This window comes from Aristolochia californica, unplaced genomic scaffold, assembly GCF_029961685.1.
Source record: "Aristolochia californica isolate CCGP_79_NKW_82.1479 unplaced genomic scaffold, dmAriCali1.0.hap1 SCAF_9, whole genome shotgun sequence".
NCBI classification, from domain to species: domain Eukaryota; kingdom Viridiplantae; phylum Streptophyta; class Magnoliopsida; order Piperales; family Aristolochiaceae; genus Aristolochia; species Aristolochia californica.
Genome location: NW_027182290.1, coordinates 32,548,262 through 32,570,229, shown reverse-complemented (window position 1 = coordinate 32,570,229; position 21,968 = coordinate 32,548,262). Strand labels below are relative to the sequence as shown.

Here is a 21,968-nt window from a genome sequence, read left to right as displayed (position 1 = left end):
TACTTCGATGCAGCTGCCCAGTGTGTGCAGTCTTCTCCGCTACTCGTTTATCGATAATATTTAATACAATATTTAGAGTAAATTAAGCTCAAAGAACCAAATGCTGCTCCAAAACCCTTGCAAAGCCCTTCTAGACGTAATTTTTATTCTTCATTTCTTCTCTTTCTTAATCTTCTATTTATTACTTGAACCTCTCAAATTTCTATGGCATTTTATGTTCGCATTGTCACCAGGGGATCGTGGATGGCGCTTCTGCTGCATAGATTATTCTCAACGACTTCTCTACAAGAGAGTTTCTCGAATATCTCACTCCGTCCGATAATGGTATTATTTATCCGTTCGTCTTTTGCTTTCTCTTTTGAATTTTTGGTTTTGACATGTATGTCATTTGACTGGTTATCGAATTGAACCGGCTCTTCCTTGCGACCAGGCTATGTTATCTTTCGTGTGTAATTTTTTTTAGAATATTTTGTTGTTATTTTTCCGTTCTTCTCTATTTAAACTTGCTTATTCTAGAGGTATCCGAGTCCTGATTTTTCTTACTTTATTTTCTTCTTCTGAACGTATTATCACTATATATTCTGGTTCTCGTTGCCGCAGTATTTCCTTTGTTCCTACATGCTTTTTTTTTTAATTTAATTTTTTTAATCTTATTATGCGTTTCGGATGGCAGCTCCACTCCAGGACATTGCAGAATCTTCCAGGGTGTTATGTATCATATCCATTATTTCATATCGGTGGCAGAAGTCGAAAATGCATTCAGCTTACAGTTAGAACTGTCGAGGATAGCTGTGGTACATCCACAAGTCAATTAAATGGTGACCGGTTACAGTTTGAGCATGGTTCCAGTCTTTTCAGGAGACATTCCCATAAAAATCGGCATGGAGGCTTCAGGCTTTTGAGTGAAACAAGTGCTGTTTTCACTTCTAGAACCCTTGAAGTAAACAATGGTGTTAGGCTGAACTCATTCTCCTACAGACTAATGGCTGGTAGGTTGTTTTTATCTAGAGGTTTACATGGAGCATCAACCAAGAGAAGCAATAATGTGCCAAAGAGAATGGGAAGTAGTGGTAAAAGTAATTCTGCTTGTGATTCTGTCCATGGAGCCCAAAAGGTGACCAAACTGTTTCCAGTACGAAGTAGTCTCGATGAGGGGTGTCAGGTTGCCGCTCCTAGCTCCACAGAAATGGGTTCAAAAAAATGCAGCAAATCAGCTGTTAAAAGTGGTAATAATACCAAATCCAGAAAGCAAGGGGGAAACAGTGGTAGTTCTACTCAAAGCACCAAATCACAGTCAAAAAAGAAACAGTTGCCAAAATTTGAAGTACAGGATGAGCAACTTCCTGTTGCCAGGATTGCTTCTGCTACAGCTAAGACTGAAGGTCCTAGCAGAAGTTCCCGGAAAAAAAAGTCTACTGATACTGCTCAAACTTCTCCAACAGTGCCAAAAGAGGTAAGCATGCAAAGATTATTTCATGCTCATTCTGTGAAAAGATGATATTTGATTCTTGGTTGGGACATTTGTGGAGGTTCATTTCAAAATTAGGCAGTTTGGTTTTTAACTAACTCTGCAGTTTTCAGATGCAACTAGAGGGGGTGACTCCTTTATCTTTGACAGATAACCAATCCAAGGGGTCACCTGGACCATCGACAAAGAAGAAAAAACGTTCAAATCGTAAAATCATGGTAATGAGCTCAGATCAAGTCTCCTCTAAACAAGGCAAGCCCATGGTAGAGTGTTCTGTTGAAGAAGGCAAAGAGAGAGACCAGACAGGGCAATTGAGACCTTTATATCCTCCTCCTGGCAAATCAGTTGTAGTGGTTGAATCTGCGACTAAAGCGAATGTTATTCAGAGGTACCTAGGGGACAATTATGAAGTCTTGCCTAGTTATGGCCATGTGAGAGACTTGGCTGCGAGATCAGGATCTGTACGGCCTGATGATGACTTCAGTATGGTTTGGGAGGTTCCTTCTTCTGCTTGGACGCATCTGAAGACTATCAAGGTAGCACTAAGCGGGTATGGTTAATTATCTTAAATACTTCTCTCAGGTGAAAAGCTCATTGGTCGAAGGTAGTCAATGAGTGACTAAAAATTCCATTGACCCTAGATCTGCACTTATTAATTGATCATGTAGGATTTCTATGTCAGCACTAGTTCAAAAAAAAATGTAGGATTTCTATGTAAAAGTTGTTACTGGAGTTCATTAGCATGCTTCATTCTGGACAATTTGTGAACCATGCATCTAGAAATGACAAGCTCCTGACATCTCCCTATAAGTCAAAAATGGATGCTCTAGAATGAATAACATGAAAAGGGTTATTACCTTTCAAATAAAAAAAAGGAAAGATCAATAGGTGTTAGATGCAGCTTTTTTTGGTATGGTTAATCCCTCATTTCCTCTTGCATGTGTGGGTGATTTAAGGCCCATCATCATAATCGTTAAGGGGTCTTCTGTTCTGGCAAACTAAGATATTTGCAACCTTTGAGCATGCTATGGGGAGATCATCTTACAGACACTAATTGTTTGCTGGCAAAAAAGGTCTCAAGCCAAGCTACCTATCAACTTCAAAAAAATACTTTTATATACCAAAGTTACCTTGTGTTTGTTGTGAAATTTTAGTTATCTTTCTGCTAGATAAAAAGATCCTTGTTAACATATACATGGAGTGACAATAAGCTAGTTTTTTAAGCATGTACAATAAATGGGTGTTTGAAGCAATTTCTATATTCTGATTTTGGTACAAGCATTTGCCATACCAATGAGCACTTTTGATCTTGATTACGAATTGAATTGGAAGCTGAAATACTTATTATCTTTTGTCTTGCTCTCTAAATCCTCAGAGCACAATATCTTATCCTTGCAACTGATCCTGATCGTGAAGGGGAAGCAATTGCCTGGCACATTACTGAGATGTTGCTGCAACAAGATGCCCTACATGAAGGCATTACTATTGCAAGGGTTGTGTTCCATGAAGTTACAGAATCATCTATCAAAACAGCACTGCAATCTCCAAGGAATGTGAATATGAACTTGGTCCAAGCATATCTTGCTCGCCGAGCCCTTGACTATTTGATTGGGTTCAATATTTCACCTCTGTTATGGAGGAAATTACCTGGTTGTCAGTCAGCTGGTCGAGTCCAGGCTGCAGCTCTTGCACTGATTTGTGATAGGGAATCTGAGATTGATGATTTTAAACCTCGTGAATATTGGACTGTTGAAGCTGCATTTCGAGATATGGCTTTTGGCGCATCTAGTAGTGGTGTGTCTTTTCTTGCACACATGACCTATCTGAATTCAAAGAAGTTGGAGAAATTCTCCATAAGCTCTCAGGAGGAGGCAAAGTTTATAGAAGAGAATCTTAATTGTTCAAAGTTCGATTTGTTGAATGTCAAAGTGAACCAGTTGAATCGGAACTCACCTGTGCCTTATATAACATCATCTCTTCAACAGGATGCAGCAAATAAGTTACATTTTAGTGCTTCACATACAATGAAGGTCAGAGAGATTTTTCTGATTTTCTGATCTTACAGTTTCCTTCTTAGATTTCATCTAGGATCCTTGCAAGCAAGGAAAATGCATTTGATGCCCAAAGCGGCATGGTATTTGCTTACAGGAAATGTTCTTCCCTAGAATGTTACATTTCTCACCTGATGCAAAAAGTTAGTTCCACAGATTTGAATGTCATTTTTTATTTTTTATTTTTGGAAAATGATGAGCATTCAATTGATGAAAAGAAAGAAAGAATACAAGAAGAATCTAGCTTAGCATGATTTAGCTAACATAATGATAAATCAACATTACATATTACAAACATACACCAAATAATAACCAACTCAGCCTCGATCAAAAGGATAATCATTGCTCTGCACAAGCATAGGCAAATAAACACTCTTCCTAGTCAAAGTGTCAGCTACAGTGGACTATGAGTAATCCATTGAAGTTAAACTTAAAACTAAAAACAATGTAACCCTCTGGAAAACAAACTTCTTGGAAAAAGAGTAACTGTGTCAATTTTAAGAAGTTTTAGTTTCAAGTTCAAGGAGAAGAACTTGAAACTTACAGATGCAAATTTACAGCTAGCAGTAGCTAGCAAATTGAAAGAAACCTTTCTTAGCATAATGAAAGAGCAATAAAGCTGCATCACCCTGCAAAAACTGCTCAAAGGTACAATTGTACCTACTATTTATAACATCTAAATCAGCCATAAACTTTCTAACATAAGTTGCATCATTATTTTAGCTCTTCCTCGGTCTAACTTTCTAGTTCCATTTGAATATTGATTTCAAAATTAAAACAACTAGCTGAAGAAGGAATTCCAGCAACTGGTTGGGATGGAAACTGCTAATCAAGAACTTAATAACTTTAGATTTTTTTATAGACAGTTTAGTACTATTGAAGATTGTTAAGTTTGTCTCAGTTCCATACCAAAATGAATAGCTGAAGTTATTGTGCCTCTTTCTCAACTAATAGCCACAATATTTTTCCTAACATTCACTTATGCGGGATTATACTCAGTAATACTCCCCTTCATGTCCTCGCCCTGGCAATAGGCCTGAGATGTGGAGAGTATATATGGTGTGTAGAAACTAAATGATGCATTAAATAGGTCCAATAGAATAGATGCCTTTGCTCTAAAACCATTTTAAAGTTGGTCGAAGTCCATCCCTGAATGGTTAGTTACTTCGGATGTCTACTGCCCGACAAACGGACAAAATCCTAGCCACTTTTAGATGTGGGACTTGTTACCCACACTAAAACCTCTCACGCCCAAGCCTGAGAGAACAGGGAGATGTCATGAATTATATGGATGGAGCCTAGAGTAGACAAAGAAAAGGTTGGGCTCAAACTTAGCTGTGATAGCATGTTAAGTTTGGGTCTGGTTCCAACAAAAAATGACTAGGTTTAGTTAGGAAACCCTTCCCAAATAGTAACCATAACTTTTTAACGACAGTCAACTACATGGAATTATTTCCTTGCAAAAATAAGAAAACTTATTAACTAAAGACTTTCCTAAAAAAAAATTCTCTGAATTATGGATTGTCGACCAAGATAGCTAGTGGATAGTTTGGTCGTCTTTCCCTAAACAGAAAATGCACAAATTGAGTATTTTCCAAAAAAAATAAATAATAACTATACATTGGCTGTTGTCTTCTGTTTTTTTTCTCATGTCCTCCTCCTTTCATAAACTTTCAATTTTATGGTCAGCTACATTAAAATTTTCTTCATCCTGCTCCATTTGTGAGTTTCTATTGCTAGATTTTACCTAATGCCTGTCCTAAAAGTAAATATTGTGCACAGAAGATTATCAACTGGAGAAATAAAGAAGTTCTGTACAGCAGATTGGAAGGAAAAAGCATAATTTGAGGGGTAAAAATGGCTTTCCAACTGCCACATGCCAGTTACTAAATAGATAATTCCCTTTACTGTCCCAGGGCACTGCACCCAGGTTTGAGTGAGTGCCTTTATCCTTTAAGAGTAAGTCCCTGTTAGTGCACAAGCAAAGTTGGGGAGGGAATGTGAATTCTTTGGAGAGTATCTAAGATGTGTTAGTGCACATGAAAATTTTGGGTGGAATTCACATTTCCTAGGGAAAGTGAATCATCCTGTTCATGAACAAGAAAGAGTGAGGGTGAAATTTCACTTTTCCTAGAGAATATTTTAGTGATTGATATGATTGATGTCATCCTTCAGCTCATCATAGGGTTTTAAAAAGAAAAAAATATCCCTACCTTTATTTTTTCTTTTTCCATTTACTCATGTTAATACAAAAAAAATCATTTAAAAAAAATTTACAAAAAAAATTCTTTAAAGTGAATTACCATGGAATGAACTTTTATTTTCTCATTCCCTATTCTCATCAAACCCTCACTCTTTCATTTTTCATTTTTTCACCATGGAATACAAAAAAAAGAAAGAAGTAATGGTGTCTCTAATATTAGGAATAGTGAATTCCGTCCAATAAAAGAACTTCCCTATTCTGGAGTTCAGATCAGCTAAATTTCAACTACTTATGCTTTCATCCTAGAAATTATGTGAATATCCAAGTGATGCTCTTATGTGTAGCACCCTGCATCTTTTTTATGAGAAGCTTAAATTGATACTATGCTCTTTCACAAGAGCACCGAGTTCCTTTTTTTAAAAGCTGAATTACTTCCAGTAAGTAGTTTCTTCTTATTTGAGCTGTTGTATTGTCTTCTTAGAAGTGATCTCACTTTTCTGTTGAAACTACACCTCTGGTGAATTAGATAATCAGCCCAATACATGTGTCTAAACTGTTATATGGGCTACTGAAGAAAACACTTGATATTTGATCTAGCATATTTTTTTTTCTTTAGAAAAACGAATTTTATTCAAGGCAAGTCAAGACAAAAACAAGATAAAGAAGGAGCTCTCTTGTAACAAGAAGCGATTGGAGGGAAGCTTCTTGCTTGGCTAGGCAATCAACTAAGAAATTAGTTGATATAGGAACATGATTCCAATAACGACCAAAAAAGAGACTAGTTCAAAGAGGTTAAGAAGAGCCTTAACTTTATTGACTTGCTTCAAAATCCCTTCACATCAACAAACGGTATCCTTCATGAATTGAAGAAGGGGGATGTTGAATTCAGGATTGTCAGCTACTTGGTTAATCCGCTTGGCTTCCTTTGCTCATTGAGTTGAGGTACTCGACAATTAAATTGGAGACTAGGGAGGAGATTGGGTCACCTTGCCTGATGTATCATGAGCCTGTGAAGTTACCACAGATAATGCGGTTTATGAGGAGTGGATTTGAGGCAGATGAAACACAACTTCGCATCTAAAATCGCCATTTATCACCAAAGCTCATAATGCCAAGAATGTCACCTAAGAGCTGCCAGCTCACACAATCGAAGGCCTTTTCAAATTCTAGCTTAAGGATAACTCTGGATTTCCCAATCGTTTGAAATAGTCAACTGGCTCATGGGTTGCCATGGATGAATACTCCACCCCTTCACAAAAGCACTTTGATGATGGTGGGCACTAATTGAACGACGACCTTGAGTTTGTGAGCAAGGAGACAAACTATGATTTTATAGGGGTTGGAAATTGGATTAATTGTTCTGAAGTCACAGGGATGCTCCACTTCTGCTTTGGGACGAGACCAGTAAATGAGACTCCTATGGAATTGCAATTGATCCCTTTATGATAAAAATTTCGAACCATGCTTTGGATGTGTGGTTTTAGAGTTGGTCAGTAGCACTTGTAAAGTTCTCATTATACACTTCTAGACCAGGGACGTGGTCATTGGGCAGCCCATAACTGGTTTCTGTATTTCTTTTTCAAAGAGGGGAGCTTGAGGAGGGTAACCACACTTGAGGAATTTTTTTAGGTGAACATTCTGTACTCTAGGTCTCTCATCACACTCCTTAGTGTATAGAGCCAAAAAAAACTGAGGAGAGCATTAGTTATGGAGTATCTATCTAAGGTTATCTTGTTATTGATACACAACAAGGTAAATCGATTAGTCTTTCTGGTTGAAGCTATGGCATGGAAGAATTTATTGTTGCTATCTCCTTCAGCTAGACATTTGAATCGAGCTTTCTACTTCCATGAAACTCATTCACAGTGGGAAATTGTTTGAAATGGATTTGAAGGAGAGATAGAGTGAAGAATTTAGTGGTTGAGAGAGACTTGTTTTCCTTGACTTCATCAAGAGTTGCAATTTTGGAAAAGAGACTCTCTTTTGGGGTGGAAGCTGCAGAGCGATGTTCCATTGACCAACTTTTAAGTTTTAATTCAGATGTTTGAGCTTTAGAGAGAGCCGCCACCCAAATGGCCTTTTCACTTGGATGCCTTCCACCAGTCATCTATCTGTTTGGTTAAAGTCCTCAAGTAGCCACGAGTTCTCAAACTGAAATGGTTTTGCTCCCCATCTTCCAAATTTAGTAAACAATTGGATGAACCAGTGGTCTGATCCGGCCTTATTGTGGACTTTGTGTAATTTGATCTAGTTGTTTAATCTATACAGTTCAACATTCTTGATTAGGATAGTTGAAGGGGATTCCATGGTTGTTATCAGTTACATTTTGGAAAGGAACTTGCTTCTTGACATTTCCTGCTGGTTTACAATGAGATTGAGGATATTTAGGTCGGCAACTATCTGTTGGACTTTCACCTCAAAGTGCTCATCACCTCATTGTTTCTTGGCTAGTAGTGGAGTTACCTGTTACCAACTTGTTGTGAGGAATTTGTTTCCAACAGATTAATTTCTTCTTTTTGTCGATTATATGTTTTTTGTCACTCATTTTTTTGAAACTATTTTCTTTCTCAGTCTTTTGTTCTTTTTTATTCTTTTACTCCTTTCTTTTGATGGCCCCTGTGCTTTTCTCTTTTAAATGTATTTTATTTTAGTTGTCTTTGAATAAACAATGTACTTGTTTAAGTGCAGTTGGCTCAGAAGCTGTATGAGGGAGTCAAACTCTCAGACAATGAAGCAACAGGGTTGATAACATATATGCGGACTGATGGGCTCCGTGTGGGTATCATTTCTCAGAAGTTTCTTGTTGTTTAACCATCTCTCTCTCTCTCTCTCTCTCTCTCTCTTGTTGTGCCTGTTCAACATGTTGATTTTCATGAATATATGAGAAGTTGGTTCTGATGTGTGAATAAAAATGATCATTTCTGTTTTTATTTTTGGTTTTTCTCCACTCTTTGGTTTATGTATGTCTTTCTTCTTTTCCTTGTCAGGAAACGATATACCTCGAAAAAAACAATAATTTTTTTTTGGAAAATAGTAAGACTTTATTATGACAGAGCAATACAATTAGACTCAAGAGAGGGCAAAGGGAAGGGACCAAAAAATATAAAAAATCCTCCTCCAGGGATATTCCTTCATATTGTGATGAGTTGAGGATATTTGTAGATTATTTATGATATCATGGACACATATACCTAGATTATTGAGGATATTTGTAGATTTTTGTAGGCAGTACTCTCTCTTGGATAGTTTGATTGCTTGTATCATAAGATGAATAATTCATGTACATGCCTTGTATCTCTCCTTTGGGAACCCTTTGTGTGTTCCTCTTCTTTATATAAACTCATTCCCAATGTTTCCAAAAAAATAAAAATATAAAGTACGCCCAACCCAAACACTCTACAAGGGTAATAGTCTCCCACAGGAAGTGTTGTGAGAGACATTGGATAGTTCTTATCTTACTACTATCATTTGCAGCATCGGAGTTAATTTATTGTTTAGGTGCTTGTAGTTGCTCTAATTTTGATGCAATGTAATTCTGCAGGTCTCAGCTGAAGCTGTGAAAGAGATCCAGTCTTTGATTATTGAGAGGTGAGGACATAATTCTTGATGTTTGAATATTGTGTCATTAGTGATGGATAGCTCTTGTCAAAACTAGTGATATACCATTGTCTCTGGCATATTGTCGTTTGTGTTTTCTTCTGAAGGAACTCTTTATTTAAATGCATTTGTTAAGTTTTGGTGGTATAACTCAAAAACTTTGGTGGTTATCACCAGTTTTATGCTTCTAATAAACAGCTTAATATTGCAAGTATTGCCTATCTCAATATATATATAGTCTGCATTTTACTTGATTTACCTCTTATTTATAGTCATGTCTTTGAGCACAGATTCTTACCGAATGGTAAGAGGCACATAATATCCATTCATCCCATTGATGTGCAGCCTCAGTTTCTCAATTTGGATGAACAAGTTGATGGTTCTCATGTTGGGGGTAGGGGGAAATATTTTTTATTCCTGATAGACTAAGAATAGTGGAAGATGGTGGTGCTAAAGGTTCTCGTTTTGGCATTTTGTGGGTAGCAGCTTAGTCTAGTTATTAGTTAATTTGCAGTTTTGCAGCCCAGTTCTTGGCATCCTATTATTGAGTCTGGAGGGCCGTCTTCAGATTCTTTTCCCATGTATTCTTTTCCCTGAAGCATAGTTACTAGAATTGGAAGTGGAAACGGCAGTAAAACTGAGAAACAAAAACTTAAGACACATCCTAAAGTTAAAATGCAGATTACTTTTTCCTACTGCCTGGAAAATTGACACACAAAACAGAAAATAAATGGAGTTAGTATGGTCTGTTAACATTTTAATTTTCATTGTTATTGTGTTCAAATGCGGATGCAACTTACCCCTAGAAAATGTTTTAACCATTTTCTAATTTAGCCACATAAATCTCATGACCTTGGAATTCGTATCTTCCTCCCTGCACTTTTTTCCCCTTGAAAATGCCTCCCTGCACTTTCTTCCTTTCTCTCTCCATCCATGTTTCAGTGTCTATTCCAACTTTTTCTTTTTTAAACTCAAATGATAAAGTTGGAAAATGGAAATATTGTGAATACAATAGAGAACATGTCTATTTTGTCAGTTTTAACACCTTAAAATAGTGAGAAAACTTTTTTATATATATCAGATGATTTCAAGAGTGTTCTTAGTCTTCCAAACATTTTATGGTGTTTCAGGGAGGTGCTAACATGTCATGAAAATGTTTTCTGTGCATTTAGAAGTTTGTTGCAAAAACAGTTCGGAAAATGCTTTTAGGGAATTCTAAAGTTTTTGATAAGTAGCTCTATGCATGTTTGGAATCATTTTCTTTATGGAAATATATAGAATTAGAGAATTGAAGGAAATTGATTATAAGAGGATTTCTTGTTGAGAGAGAATCCCAGGAAAGAGTTTCTAGGAATCAAATTTTGAAGCTTATTTACATAGATCAAACTACTATTGAATGACAGATCTAATACTTGAAATTTGGAATGTTTCTTAGTAGTTTCAAAAAAAATTGTTGAAGTTTTCAAAAATGATTTCATTCTTTTCCTACAAAACTCAAACAAGTTTTTTTTTTTTTTTTTAATTTCTGTAAAGGTTTTCCAGCCCCAGCAAAGAGTTTCTAGTGATAAAATTATGAAGCTTCCTTTCCTGTAAAAATCTATCTTCTGTTCATTAAATAAGGATCTCTTTGAAAACATGAACTGAAAATGAATTTTATTTAATCCTTTTTCTATATTTATATTAGTCCACATTGAAAGTTGCCTCTGTTAAGATTGCATGGTTCTGATATATATATCCTTATTCAATAGTCTCTTCGTATTATATATATATATATATATATGTATGTATAGGTATGGGCAGAACTTTGTATCAAGTGGAGTCAAGCATTTTAAGAGGGTGAAGAATGCACAAGAAGCCCACGAAGCTATTAGACCAACCAGTATATGGAGGTTCCCATGTAATGCATCATTCCATGTCTACTTTGCAGTTTCTGTTCATTAATGAACTCAATAACGTATAGAGTTTATGTTTTTCTATTTTACCCTTTTCTCTTCATGTATGTTCTATTCCTTTGATTGTGCTCAGCAAAGCTGGTGGAAATACTTGATAAGGATTCTCTGAAGTTATATACCCTTATATGGTCCCGAACAATGGCATCCCAGATGGCTTCTGCCACCGTGGATCAGGTATGTAGGCTGGGAGCATGTGCTTACTTTTCTAATCAGTCAGCTAAAATTGAGACTAATGTTTACTGAAATACTTGTATGCTAATTTGTTAAACATTTCAGATACAAGTAGATATTGGTAATGCTGAAGGGACAGTTCTTCGTTCAGTGGCTTCCAGAATTGCATTTCTTGGATATCAAGCAATCTACAAGGCAATTTCTCTTTGTTTTACTTTATGCATAAAGTATTGATGTGCTTCAATTGGTCAACATCATATGTAGAGGATTTGGATTAGCACTTTTATTATTTTCACATTTTTGGAACTGTAGTTTGATGGCCATTTCATTGCTATGAAGCTAGACATAATTCCTTATGGAGCAATCTGATAGCACATATATGGTGGAGAATCATTTAGAGAGAAAAGATATATGGTAAAACATTTTTTTTTTAAAAAGATGTATTAATAAAACGAGAGAAAATTACAAAATTTGGGGGAGCAAGTCCCTTACAACCACATATATATATATGGTAAAACATAGCTTGAAGCTAAGCTAAGCTTTCTGTGAAGGACTTATAAATATGCTAATACTTTTAATAGAAGTTTTTAATGGCAGCAAGATGACGGAATGCTAGTTTATATCCAAGGTATGCTTCTTTTTCCAAAAAAAAAAAAAAGGTCCAAGATATGCTTGAGAGAATATTTTTCATGAAATTTATCTTGTAGTCCTACAACTAGGCTACGAGGAAATTTAGAAAAGTGATGTTTGCTGGCATGTAACTGTGATAGGCCCATTTGCTCATGCCTTGTGACCTTGAAGTGGTCTCTGAAATCTGTTTTATTGTCCTTTGTTTGCTTACCAGTATGTTAGAGGTGCTAATTCAAATAAAAGGGTCTAACACAGGCATACTCACCTAGACAAAATTGTATTTCCTTGGGTAGTAAGATCCAAAAGGTACACTGCCAAGGGCAGATGCATAATAGAGCATTTAGAGAACATAGTTTGTCATATATCTTGAAAGTGATAGTTTCTGAAGACAGACGACCTAATATTTGTTCAACTGGAGAAAGTAATCAGATTGTTTGAGCAGAATTGACTGGGTGAGCATTCAATGTAGATCTATTACTCATTTTTTTGTAATTCAGAGAAATAAAGGCATCAGTAAAATTTTAGGGACTATATTACTATTACCAAAAATTTTCAACACTAAAATGAGTATCTGTATTTGATGAGAAAGAAATGTTTAATGAAAACCCCTACCATTTTCTTTTGATTCTGTTGATACTTGTTTGTTTTGGGATATCCTCAAAATTTTCTTTCCAAAAATTTTACAGGACAAAGATGTGTCAGCTATTGATGAAAGTGATAATGAAGAAGGCGTCCAGGATGGAGCTTTCACTGTTCTTGGGGCACTGAAGGTAATATCATACATATACTATCCCCAAAATCAATCTGAATTCATCTGTGGAAGGCAAATTTTGGACATTGCTCTTGTGGCCCATGAACTAATTGATTACTTAAAAAAAAGCATCTCTGCAGAGTTGTAGTCAATTTGGACTTGGAATAGGGTGAGTTGAGACCTCCTAGATGTTGTCATGCTCAAAATGGACTTTGTTAAAAAATAACGAGAATGGATCAGAAGTTGTGTATTACTTTCTCTGTTTTGGTCAATGGAGGTACTCACAATTTCTTCTTGAGCACCCATGTTGTCTGCCAAGTGGATCCTCTCTTGCCTATGTTGTTCAACATGTTGGTTGAGGTGTTGCTAGGCATATATCTCTCTGTTTGTCGAAATGCTTGGTTCCAATCAATTGACGTAGCAGAGGCACTCAACATTCCAATCCTCCGGTGTGCTTACAACAACTTTTTTTTTTTTTTTGAGAAAGATATATTTATATTAACAAGAGAAAATTAATAAAATTTAGCATCTTTTTAAACAAAAAAAATATTAACAAGAGAAAAATTACAAAGGAGGAGGGAGCAGATCCCTAACAACAAGCGATTGCAGGGTTGCTCCCTGCTTAGCAAACACATCTGCTGCCAAATTTGCGGATCTCGGAATGTGAGACCAAATACAAGAAAATAGGGAGACAATTTATAGAATCTCCCGAAAGATATCCCAATGGCTCCACGAGGGAGGGGATGCACACTCACACCAACCAATGACCACCTTCCCCTTCAATGTGAAGGGGACCACTGCACTTGTCTCTTAAAACATGAAGCCCTTTGAGGAGGCCATGTAGCTAAGCTGACGTAGAATTGGAGATGCCTAAAGGGCCGGCATACGAGAAATGCTGATTACTGAAAGAATCTGAAATAACACCTTCGAAGCCAGCAATCCCAAGATTACCAACAAAAGATCCATCAAAGTTCAACTTAAGGTAACCGGGTTCAGGAGGGGTCCATTCCTACATGACTTGGGCCTTTGTCCTAATGTGCATCATTGCCAAGTTTCTCTAGTTTTCACAGATAGAGGTATCCACAAAGGAGGAGAAGGACTTCTTAGTCAGAAGCCAAGAGGAGATATGGCCCGCCACTCGGTCCATGACTCTTACCGCTTACAACAACCTCATCTTTTGTTCCACCACTACCGAAGATATCAAAAACCTTAAAGCAATTTTCTCCCTCTACAAGCTGATTTCCAAGCAGAAATTAACTAGCGGAAGTCCTCAATCATGGGCCTATATGTTGACTCCCAATGCCATGAGTCTTCTACTTGGGTGTCAAATCTCAGATTTCCCTTTCTCCTACCTTGGCCTCCTCTTTTTTTTTAGGAAGGATGATTTTCTTAAAAGAGCGAAAAGAGAGATACACAACCAAGGGAGCAAACCCCTAACAACAAGGGATTGAAGGGTAGCTCCCTGCTTCGCAAGAACGTCAACAACTGAATTTGCGGATCTCGAGATGTGGGACCAAATACAATCATAGTGAGAAACGATTTTCATAATTTCAAAATAGACATCCCAATGGCATCAGGGAGGGCTGGAAGCTTGAGTACACTAACCAATCACCACCTTGGAATCCCCTTCAATGTGAAGAGGGCCCCTGTAGTGGTCACGAAAGATGCAAAGCCCGTTGAGAAGACCATGAAGCTCGGCAGTCATTGAATCCAAAATACCCAGTGGGCTAGCAAAAGAGATGAGCCGGATGCCAAAAGAATTTCTTAACTTCACCAAAACTGGCTTGCCCGGGTTTATTGAGTTAAGTGGGATCTCATCCAGTTCACAACTACCAATGAAATCAGAAAATCCCCTCATAGAGGAGGTGATGCTAGTCACTGGAGGCTCATTGCAGAACCGTATGGCGTTGAAATCCCTGACATAGAGCCAAGGCGAAAGCCAAAGTTGTTTAAGTTCATAAAACTCTTCCCAAAACCCACACCTCTCCCTGTATCTTGTGGGACCGTAAACTCCAGCCAGACACCATTGTTTACTAGAAGTGCAGTCACGCAAGTGCATTCCCATTGAATAAAGACCTTCCTTGATATCCAAAGCAATGAATAAAGTAGAGTTCCAAAGAATAATAATACTGCTAGAATGACCGATGGCATTAACAGCCACCTAAGTCATTGAATTGCAGTTCCAAATCTCCCTCGCTAGAGAATCATCGTACCGATGACACTCAGCTTGAAGCTCATCAACCAGGTAAGATGTTCTTTCATTTGGAGGGGGAAAAGGAATTCTACTGGGAGCAGCTTCAGGTGGCTGGGGCACAGCACAGCTGGATTCACCTTGCTGGATTTCTCTTTTCTGGCTTTGTCTTTTTCTCTGGTAGGTGACCAGGATGGGGGGCAAAGGATTTCCAGTGCATGGGGCTACCTCAGTAGTGGATTCCGAGTCTGATTGGTAGTTTTGTTCCGGTAAAGAGTGAGGAGGAGAATCTGGTGGAGAAGCCATTTCAGTAGTGGAATGAGAGGATCCGGTGGGAGTTCAGATGTTGAGTTTGGGTTTGGGTTGACTTTAGTGGGGCCATGTAAAGGTTGGCCAGTGGTTGGGTTTGCCAGGTGTTGAAGGAAGCTGAGTTTGGAACACGAGTCGGTGAATTTCCTCCCTGGATAAAAGCGTCGCAAGGCAGTGAAGGGGTGGGGCCAGCATGCGTGGTTGTCGGGATTTGAAAACAGATGGATGGTGTTGTAGAGAGGGGAGGAAAGGTGACATGTGGTGAATGAGGTTGCAGTGGGGCTTCTAGCAAAAGACAAAGGGTGGGTTCAGAGGCTGCAATGGGGACAGTGGGTTTGGTAAGAGGGCTGACAGAAGTAACAGGGGTGTCTAGTCTGACTGCATGAAAAGCCGAGGTGGCAGAGTCTAGTTCAGGAAGTTTGAATTGAATGTGGAATGTGGCAGGGAGGTAGTTGAGTCCGAGGTGGCCATGGAGGTATTGAGTTGGGTTGGTCAACTCGGCCGGGCAATGACTCGGTCCACTGGTTGGGTTGGGATTCTGGGAGAAGAAATTCCTTGTCACCGATGAGGTGTTTTCATAGAGGCTGCTGTGCCCATGTCTCTGGAAGAGACCTTGATCCAGAAGAAGTCTGCACTTGCAACAATCTTGAAGAAATGGGAACCCGACCATTGACAGATTGGAGCGCTGAAGACCATGGCCATGTTGATTTGATTTCTGTGTATCGTGTCTGCCGCCCATTTGAGTGGCTCACCGAAGGACAATGCAATGTGGTTGAGAACATCATCCGACCAGAGCTCTGCCGGAAGCCTCCAAATTGAGATCGATTGCCGGAAAGGGCAGTTTGGGGGAGTTGCAGACCAATCTGAAACCGAGACTAACCAATCATGCTCCAGTGAGGGAAGATTCTGTGCAACTTCCCTATCCATAGAGGTATGAAAGAGGACAAGCCATTTGAGATGGCTCAAAAGGGAGGTGGTCGGTCCAGAGCCAGGCATGGTAGCTGGTGCATTGGCAACGGAAGGCGCCCACCTAACTGACAGTCACATAGTTGATCTCCCAAGCTAACTAAGCTGTTTATTTTCTTATTCTGTAGTTTTTTGTTTTCTCTTTTGCATAATGTGGTGTCCATAGCTTTTCTTTGCATGGCGCAGTACCTCTCTTCCCACTCGCCCATTCCCTTTTAATAAAATCTCTTCTTGCAGTTCAGAAAGAAAAAAAAAAGCTCTTGATGATGCTTAGGGAGAACAGAAATGAACCTGTGTCGTGCCAAGTTGGCAAACTAAAATGGCAGTTGTATATGGGCTTTTATATCTTTTTTTCTGTGTTTCGTTTTGTCTGTTTTGTCCATTTGAAAAGTTCAAAATTTTTACAATGTTTTTTCCAGGTTGGGGATGAAGTGCATTTAGAAAAAGTGAATCTTAAACAGCATCATACACAGCCTCCTCCACGCTATTCCGAGGGTGCACTTGTAAGTTTTCTCCAAGATTCTTGGTGTAAGTGCCAAAATTTTAACGGAATCAGATACCTGACCAGTCTTGTCATTAAAATAGAAATGGAATAGACAAACAAGTGACTCATTGTTATATAAAAAACGTGGATTTTTGTGGTTTTATAAAGTTTTTCTTTTTTTCCTTGAAAATGCAGAGATAAAATTTTCTAACATCGTAAGCTGGAGAGGAGTACTACTAACCATTTGTTTTTTTATTTTTATCATTTGATGTTAAAGGTGAAAAAGTTGGAAGAACTTGGGATTGGTAGACCATCTACTTATGCAACAATTATGAAAGTATTACAGGTATTTGTTCATTTTTGGTAAAATATCATGATGAGGAAGGATGTTTGTTTTATTCTATTGTGTTTTATTGTATTTTTAATAAATGTTCATTATATTTTGCAAAGCATTTGGTCCCCTTCAAAAATTACTATGATCAACATTCATTCAAGGATCATTTTACATTCCTAACTGGGATTTCTTGTGGACCAGGACAGGAACTATGTGACTGTAAAAAGTCGAGTTTTATTTCCAGAGTTTCGAGGTCGCATGGTATGCATTCCTTCTCAAAAAGAATTTTATGCTTTCCTTTTGAAAAACTAATCCTATGCTTTCCGTCTGAGAAAATAATCTTATGATTACCTGGTTTTTCTTATGGATGGCATGAACCCATGACATCCTTCTTATGTCATTATGCCTTTTAACAGAAAAGAGCCTATAACCTAAAGTCTAAACCAGGTTCCCATTGCTTAGGGCATTCAACAATTATTGCCATGCTATATTTTTCCTTGGAAATGATGGATACCATTTTGGGTGTCAAGCATCTCCAAGCAAACAAGCAAGAAACTGCAACTTGATTCATTACCTTTGAATCTCTCAGAGCTTTTGTAAAACATGTTTTATGCAACTGAACAAAATTTTGAAACATCTTTTTGTTGGTTTAGACAACAGGGAGTCTGCACTTTGTAGTTTAGCTTTCTAAAACCTAAATTTTTTACTTTTTGTTCTTGTTGTTTTTCTTTTTTTTTTTTTCTCTTTTTTCTGTTATAGGTGTCTGCATTTCTTTCAGACCATTTCTCAGAGGTGACTGATTATAGTTTCACTGCTGACATGGAGAATGAGGTATTTCCTTAGCCTTAAAAGTATTTTGTCCATCTTCATTGATATTCATCTTAGTTTCTTTTCAAGATCGGGAATAATCTTAATCTATATTGGCCATTGCTTCTTTGGTCTTTAAATCAATTTTCTGGAGTCAACCTTCTAATAAATATAAAAAATCACAAAAATTTTATACTATTTTTGAATAATAATTATTTTTAAAATTTTATAAAATGTAAAATTTAGTTAGCTTTACTGTTAAGTATCAAGTTTGTTATATATTATATTAGTGAAAAAAAAAGACCAAAAGGTCAAAACTTCATATCAATGTGGAAGATGTCTACAAATGAGATTCATGATCGGTATTTCTTTGAATGTTTTACTTTGCACGGTCTTTCCCATCTTTTAAGTTACCTTCCATTTATGTCCATTTATGTGGTGAAGATTAATGGTACCTTTTGGATATAAAAGAGCTATGAACACAAGCATATCTCCTTCTTTTTTATTTTGATTTTTTTTTTTTTTTTTTTGTAAAAAATAATTTTTTTATAAAGATTAATTTAATAACTTTTCTTCTTTGTTTAATAAAAAAATTTCTTCTATTAAGATATGCAAAGAGTGTTACATTATTTGTGCATTAGATTCTGAGGACTTGGCTTTATTTGGAATACAACATTTAGTTAGCCCTAAACAGAGGGCCACATTTGAAAATTGCGTTTGAATCATTGTGTACAATACAATATACATGTTTGATATGTATATTATTAAGTATAAGCATCATTTCAAAAAAAAAAAAAAAAGTGTAAGTAATTTAGTTGTTTATCTACCTTGGTATAAAGACAGGGTTTTTAGTTGCTAGACTCACTGTTGCAAGCATTTGGAGTTAAGCAACAATTATATGGCATACAATTTTTTGTCTTGTCTTTTATGTGAAATTAATCATTTATTTGGCAGTTTGAGGCAATGAACAAAATTTCAGTAGGCTACTAGCTACTTCTATATGTGGGTGCTTTGTATCTGATTTCCTAACGTGTGTAGTGGTGAAGAAGTACATAATACATTGGAAAAATACCTACTTGCGCTATCTTGACACATTTTCTTAGTCTATAACATTAGTAACAACTTCCTCTTCATGTTTATCCTTTTTATAGTTAGACAATGTCTCTGTTGGGAAGACCGCGTGGAAGGGTCTCTTGAAAGATTATTGGTCACGGTTTAGCATGTATTGTGACCAGGCTAGCAGAGTTGATATTCGGCAGGTATAGATTCTTCCAGTATTTGCAACTGAAGCTGTTGGCATCATGCTGCCACATTAAAGTTTTCTTGATCTGATCCCACAACTTTTGCTAAGTCCAGGTCGAGAAAATGTTGCAGCTAAGATTTGAAGGCTACTTGTTTGGTTTCCTTCCTGACAAGAGTAGAAGTTGCCCAAGGTATATAACTTTTAAGACACTTCTCCATTGATGTACAATCCAGAATTGTAAGATCAAGTCTGGACTCTCCAGTTTAACTGGGTCTAACCAGAACCAGAGGCCTGGAATAGCTACATCATCTTTGATCATTCGAATTTGTGAAAATGGAAATCAAGTTGTCTAAGTGAGAAGCATGGTACATCGAACTCATAACCTCCCAAAGAAAGGTTTAGTATCTAACCACTGTAATCGCACCAAAGCTTTTGCAAGAACAAGTTATATATTTTCAAATTCAAGCAATAACCATATAAAAGAATTTCTAAAACTTATTATATGTGATTTGGCTGTACTGGTTCAACCAGTATTTGAACATCGTTAAACCAGCTCAAATTGGAACCAGCCATTCTACTTGTTTAATGGCTGGTCCAGTTCCTATAACATCAGTACAACCTCATTTCAGAGTTGCTCTGGAGCCTCAACTTTGCTTTAATTTTTTCTAACAAAAAATTAAGTATAAGATTTGTAAATAATGTATGTAAGTATTGACATCCTTCATAATAATCAGAAGAAAAGAACAAAAGGAGGCTGTATTTTCCTCAAATGTCTTTTGTAACATGGCAAATGCAGTTGTCTAGAAGGCACCTTGATCTTCAAGGTGAGTCGGTTTGGTGCTGGCTACTTTATTGGCTGTGATCAACATCCCAAATGCAAGTAAGTATGACATTTTTTTCTGGCAATGGATTTCATTGTTTCATGTGACACAGGCATTTCCATACTCTGACTAAATTGCTGGCACCATCTTCAGAGTTGTTGGCTATCATTGTTGCCTGAGATTTTCACATTTGTTGATTTTGTGAAGATTGCCTGATTTAGGATTTATAACATTTTAAAATCCAAGCAGAAAATTAACATTTAAGAATCCGCAATGGTGCCTAGGTACATTGCCCGTACAATGTCCAATGATGATGATGAACCTGAGATTGAAAAGCCAGACAAGTGCTTTCAGCCAAGACTTCTAGGTGTTCATCCTGGTTCTGAAGAAAAGGTTTAAGTTTTCCTGTCTTCTGGAAATGTCAAAGTATGATTTCTTACCCCTCAAATGTCTCAGAGAAAAATATTGTATGTCCTTTCACATTTCAGATATATTTGAAAGATGGCCCCTATGGTTTCTACATTCAACTTGGTGATGATAGGAAGGGACACTCACCTAAAAGAGTTTCTGTTCATCTGGTATGCTTGATTCTTCTTTAGTGTGAATATATACTTTCATTTGTAATATAAGTAGCTAGTCTTTCTAACAACCCATTTGGAACATATTCCTAGATCAGCTAATAGGTTAGCTGATTTGCTTGCTAAAGAGGGAGTTTCCGTCCAATTTCTCATTGTTAGGGATCCTCCTTTATGACATCACTTTTGTTGGCTTACCCTCGGGCTGTATAAAATTGTACCATAAAAAATGAAAACAGTTGGAACATGAGCTCCTGCACTTCAAAAAGTTCATGGATCAGCATTAGATACATATTGACGGAATTTACTTAACTAAAACATCTAATTTTGACACCTCTAGTGAGTCGTCACCATGCATCTAGTGACAAACCCAAGACACAGGTTGCTCTTAGCACTAACCAATTGTTGCTCACCACTGTCGAATGCTTGCTGTCATAGGCAAAAGACATGGACTCCTTCACCATAGATGATGCTGTTGCATTGTTGAAATACCCTATAACCCTGGTATGTTGCACTTCTCTTAATAAGGTTTCCAATAGTGTCATTCTTTTGATTTTTTTCTGAAGCATTATGGAATTGGTTTGCCTCTACTGCCCATTCATTTTCTGACGCTATTATCTCCTTATGACTGCAATTCAGGGGAAGCATCCAGAGGATGGTCAACCAGTGATTGTACGGGTATCAAGTGCTGGTTTTTCAGTTAAACATAGGCGCACTAATGCTACTGTTCCCAAAGTACTTTGTCCTACACTGTTTTCCCCTTTTATGCATCCAGCTGATTCTGAATGTGGTTTCCTTTGACTCAAAATCTGGGATGTCTTTACTTTTGTATATTGCCTTTTCTTTTTATTGTATTTATGCCGATTGAAGCATATGTGGTGGCTCCCGGAGGTGGGAGGGGTCTATTTTCGTGACATCTCTCTGACGCATTGTGGTTATGTTTTTAATGTGATCCCAGAGCATAAATCCTCAAAAGCTCACACTGGAGAAAGCAATAAAGCTTCTGTCAAGCAAAGGCGCCAGACAAACTGGCCGACCCAGAGGGGCACCAAGGGTTGAAGAAGCCTTGGATGCCCTCTTTTCTTAAGCAAAAGGCAGCGACTCTTGGGGTGCGGCAAAGTCAGCACACTCGAAAAGGTGATAAGCGGACCATCTGCTCTGAGCATTTCTCAGATTTTGTGATTTTCTGGCAATATTCATTTCATTTCTTAAGCAGCAATTCATTTTTGGGTCAGATGCTACTTACCACCTTTGTCACATCGAGAATTATTTTGTTCACCGGATAATGTATGTATATGTAAGGTTGCAAAGGTTGTACATAAATGATCTTTTTATATATCTGCTAGTTCAGACTAAGCTGCATCCATGATTGTTATATCCGAAAGGCATAGAGGCACTGAAAAGTTTTTTGGTTC

The 21,968-nt window shown here is 37.4% G+C and overlaps 1 protein-coding gene across 3 annotated transcripts; it reads left to right on the top strand.

Annotated features, from left to right (window-relative positions):
• Positions 1-58: 58 nt before the first annotated feature.
• Positions 59-21,909, top strand: LOC137940477 (uncharacterized). 3 transcript variants are annotated; one of them, XM_068785565.1, is made up of 23 exons: positions 59-136; positions 234-324; positions 674-1,453; positions 1,582-2,018; positions 2,844-3,498; positions 8,411-8,497; positions 9,264-9,310; positions 11,110-11,216; positions 11,345-11,445; positions 11,548-11,637; positions 12,759-12,842; positions 16,709-16,792; positions 17,051-17,119; positions 17,309-17,368; positions 17,867-17,938; positions 19,066-19,173; positions 19,271-19,347; positions 19,954-20,037; positions 20,263-20,371; positions 20,467-20,556; positions 20,992-21,057; positions 21,193-21,288; positions 21,512-21,909. In XM_068785565.1, the coding sequence occupies exons 2-23, from the start codon at positions 244-246 to the stop codon at positions 21,638-21,640; spliced, it is 3,513 nt and encodes a 1,170-aa protein (XP_068641666.1). In that variant the 5' UTR covers positions 59-136; positions 234-243; the 3' UTR covers positions 21,641-21,909. The 3 variants fall into 3 exon arrangements, with proteins under 3 accessions (XP_068641666.1, XP_068641668.1, XP_068641669.1); XM_068785567.1 differs by lacking the exons at positions 59-136; positions 234-324 and having other exon boundaries at positions 1,066-1,453; positions 1,575-2,018; XM_068785568.1 differs by lacking the exons at positions 59-136; positions 234-324 and having other exon boundaries at positions 1,367-1,453; positions 1,619-2,018.
• Positions 21,910-21,968: the final 59 nt, after the last annotated feature.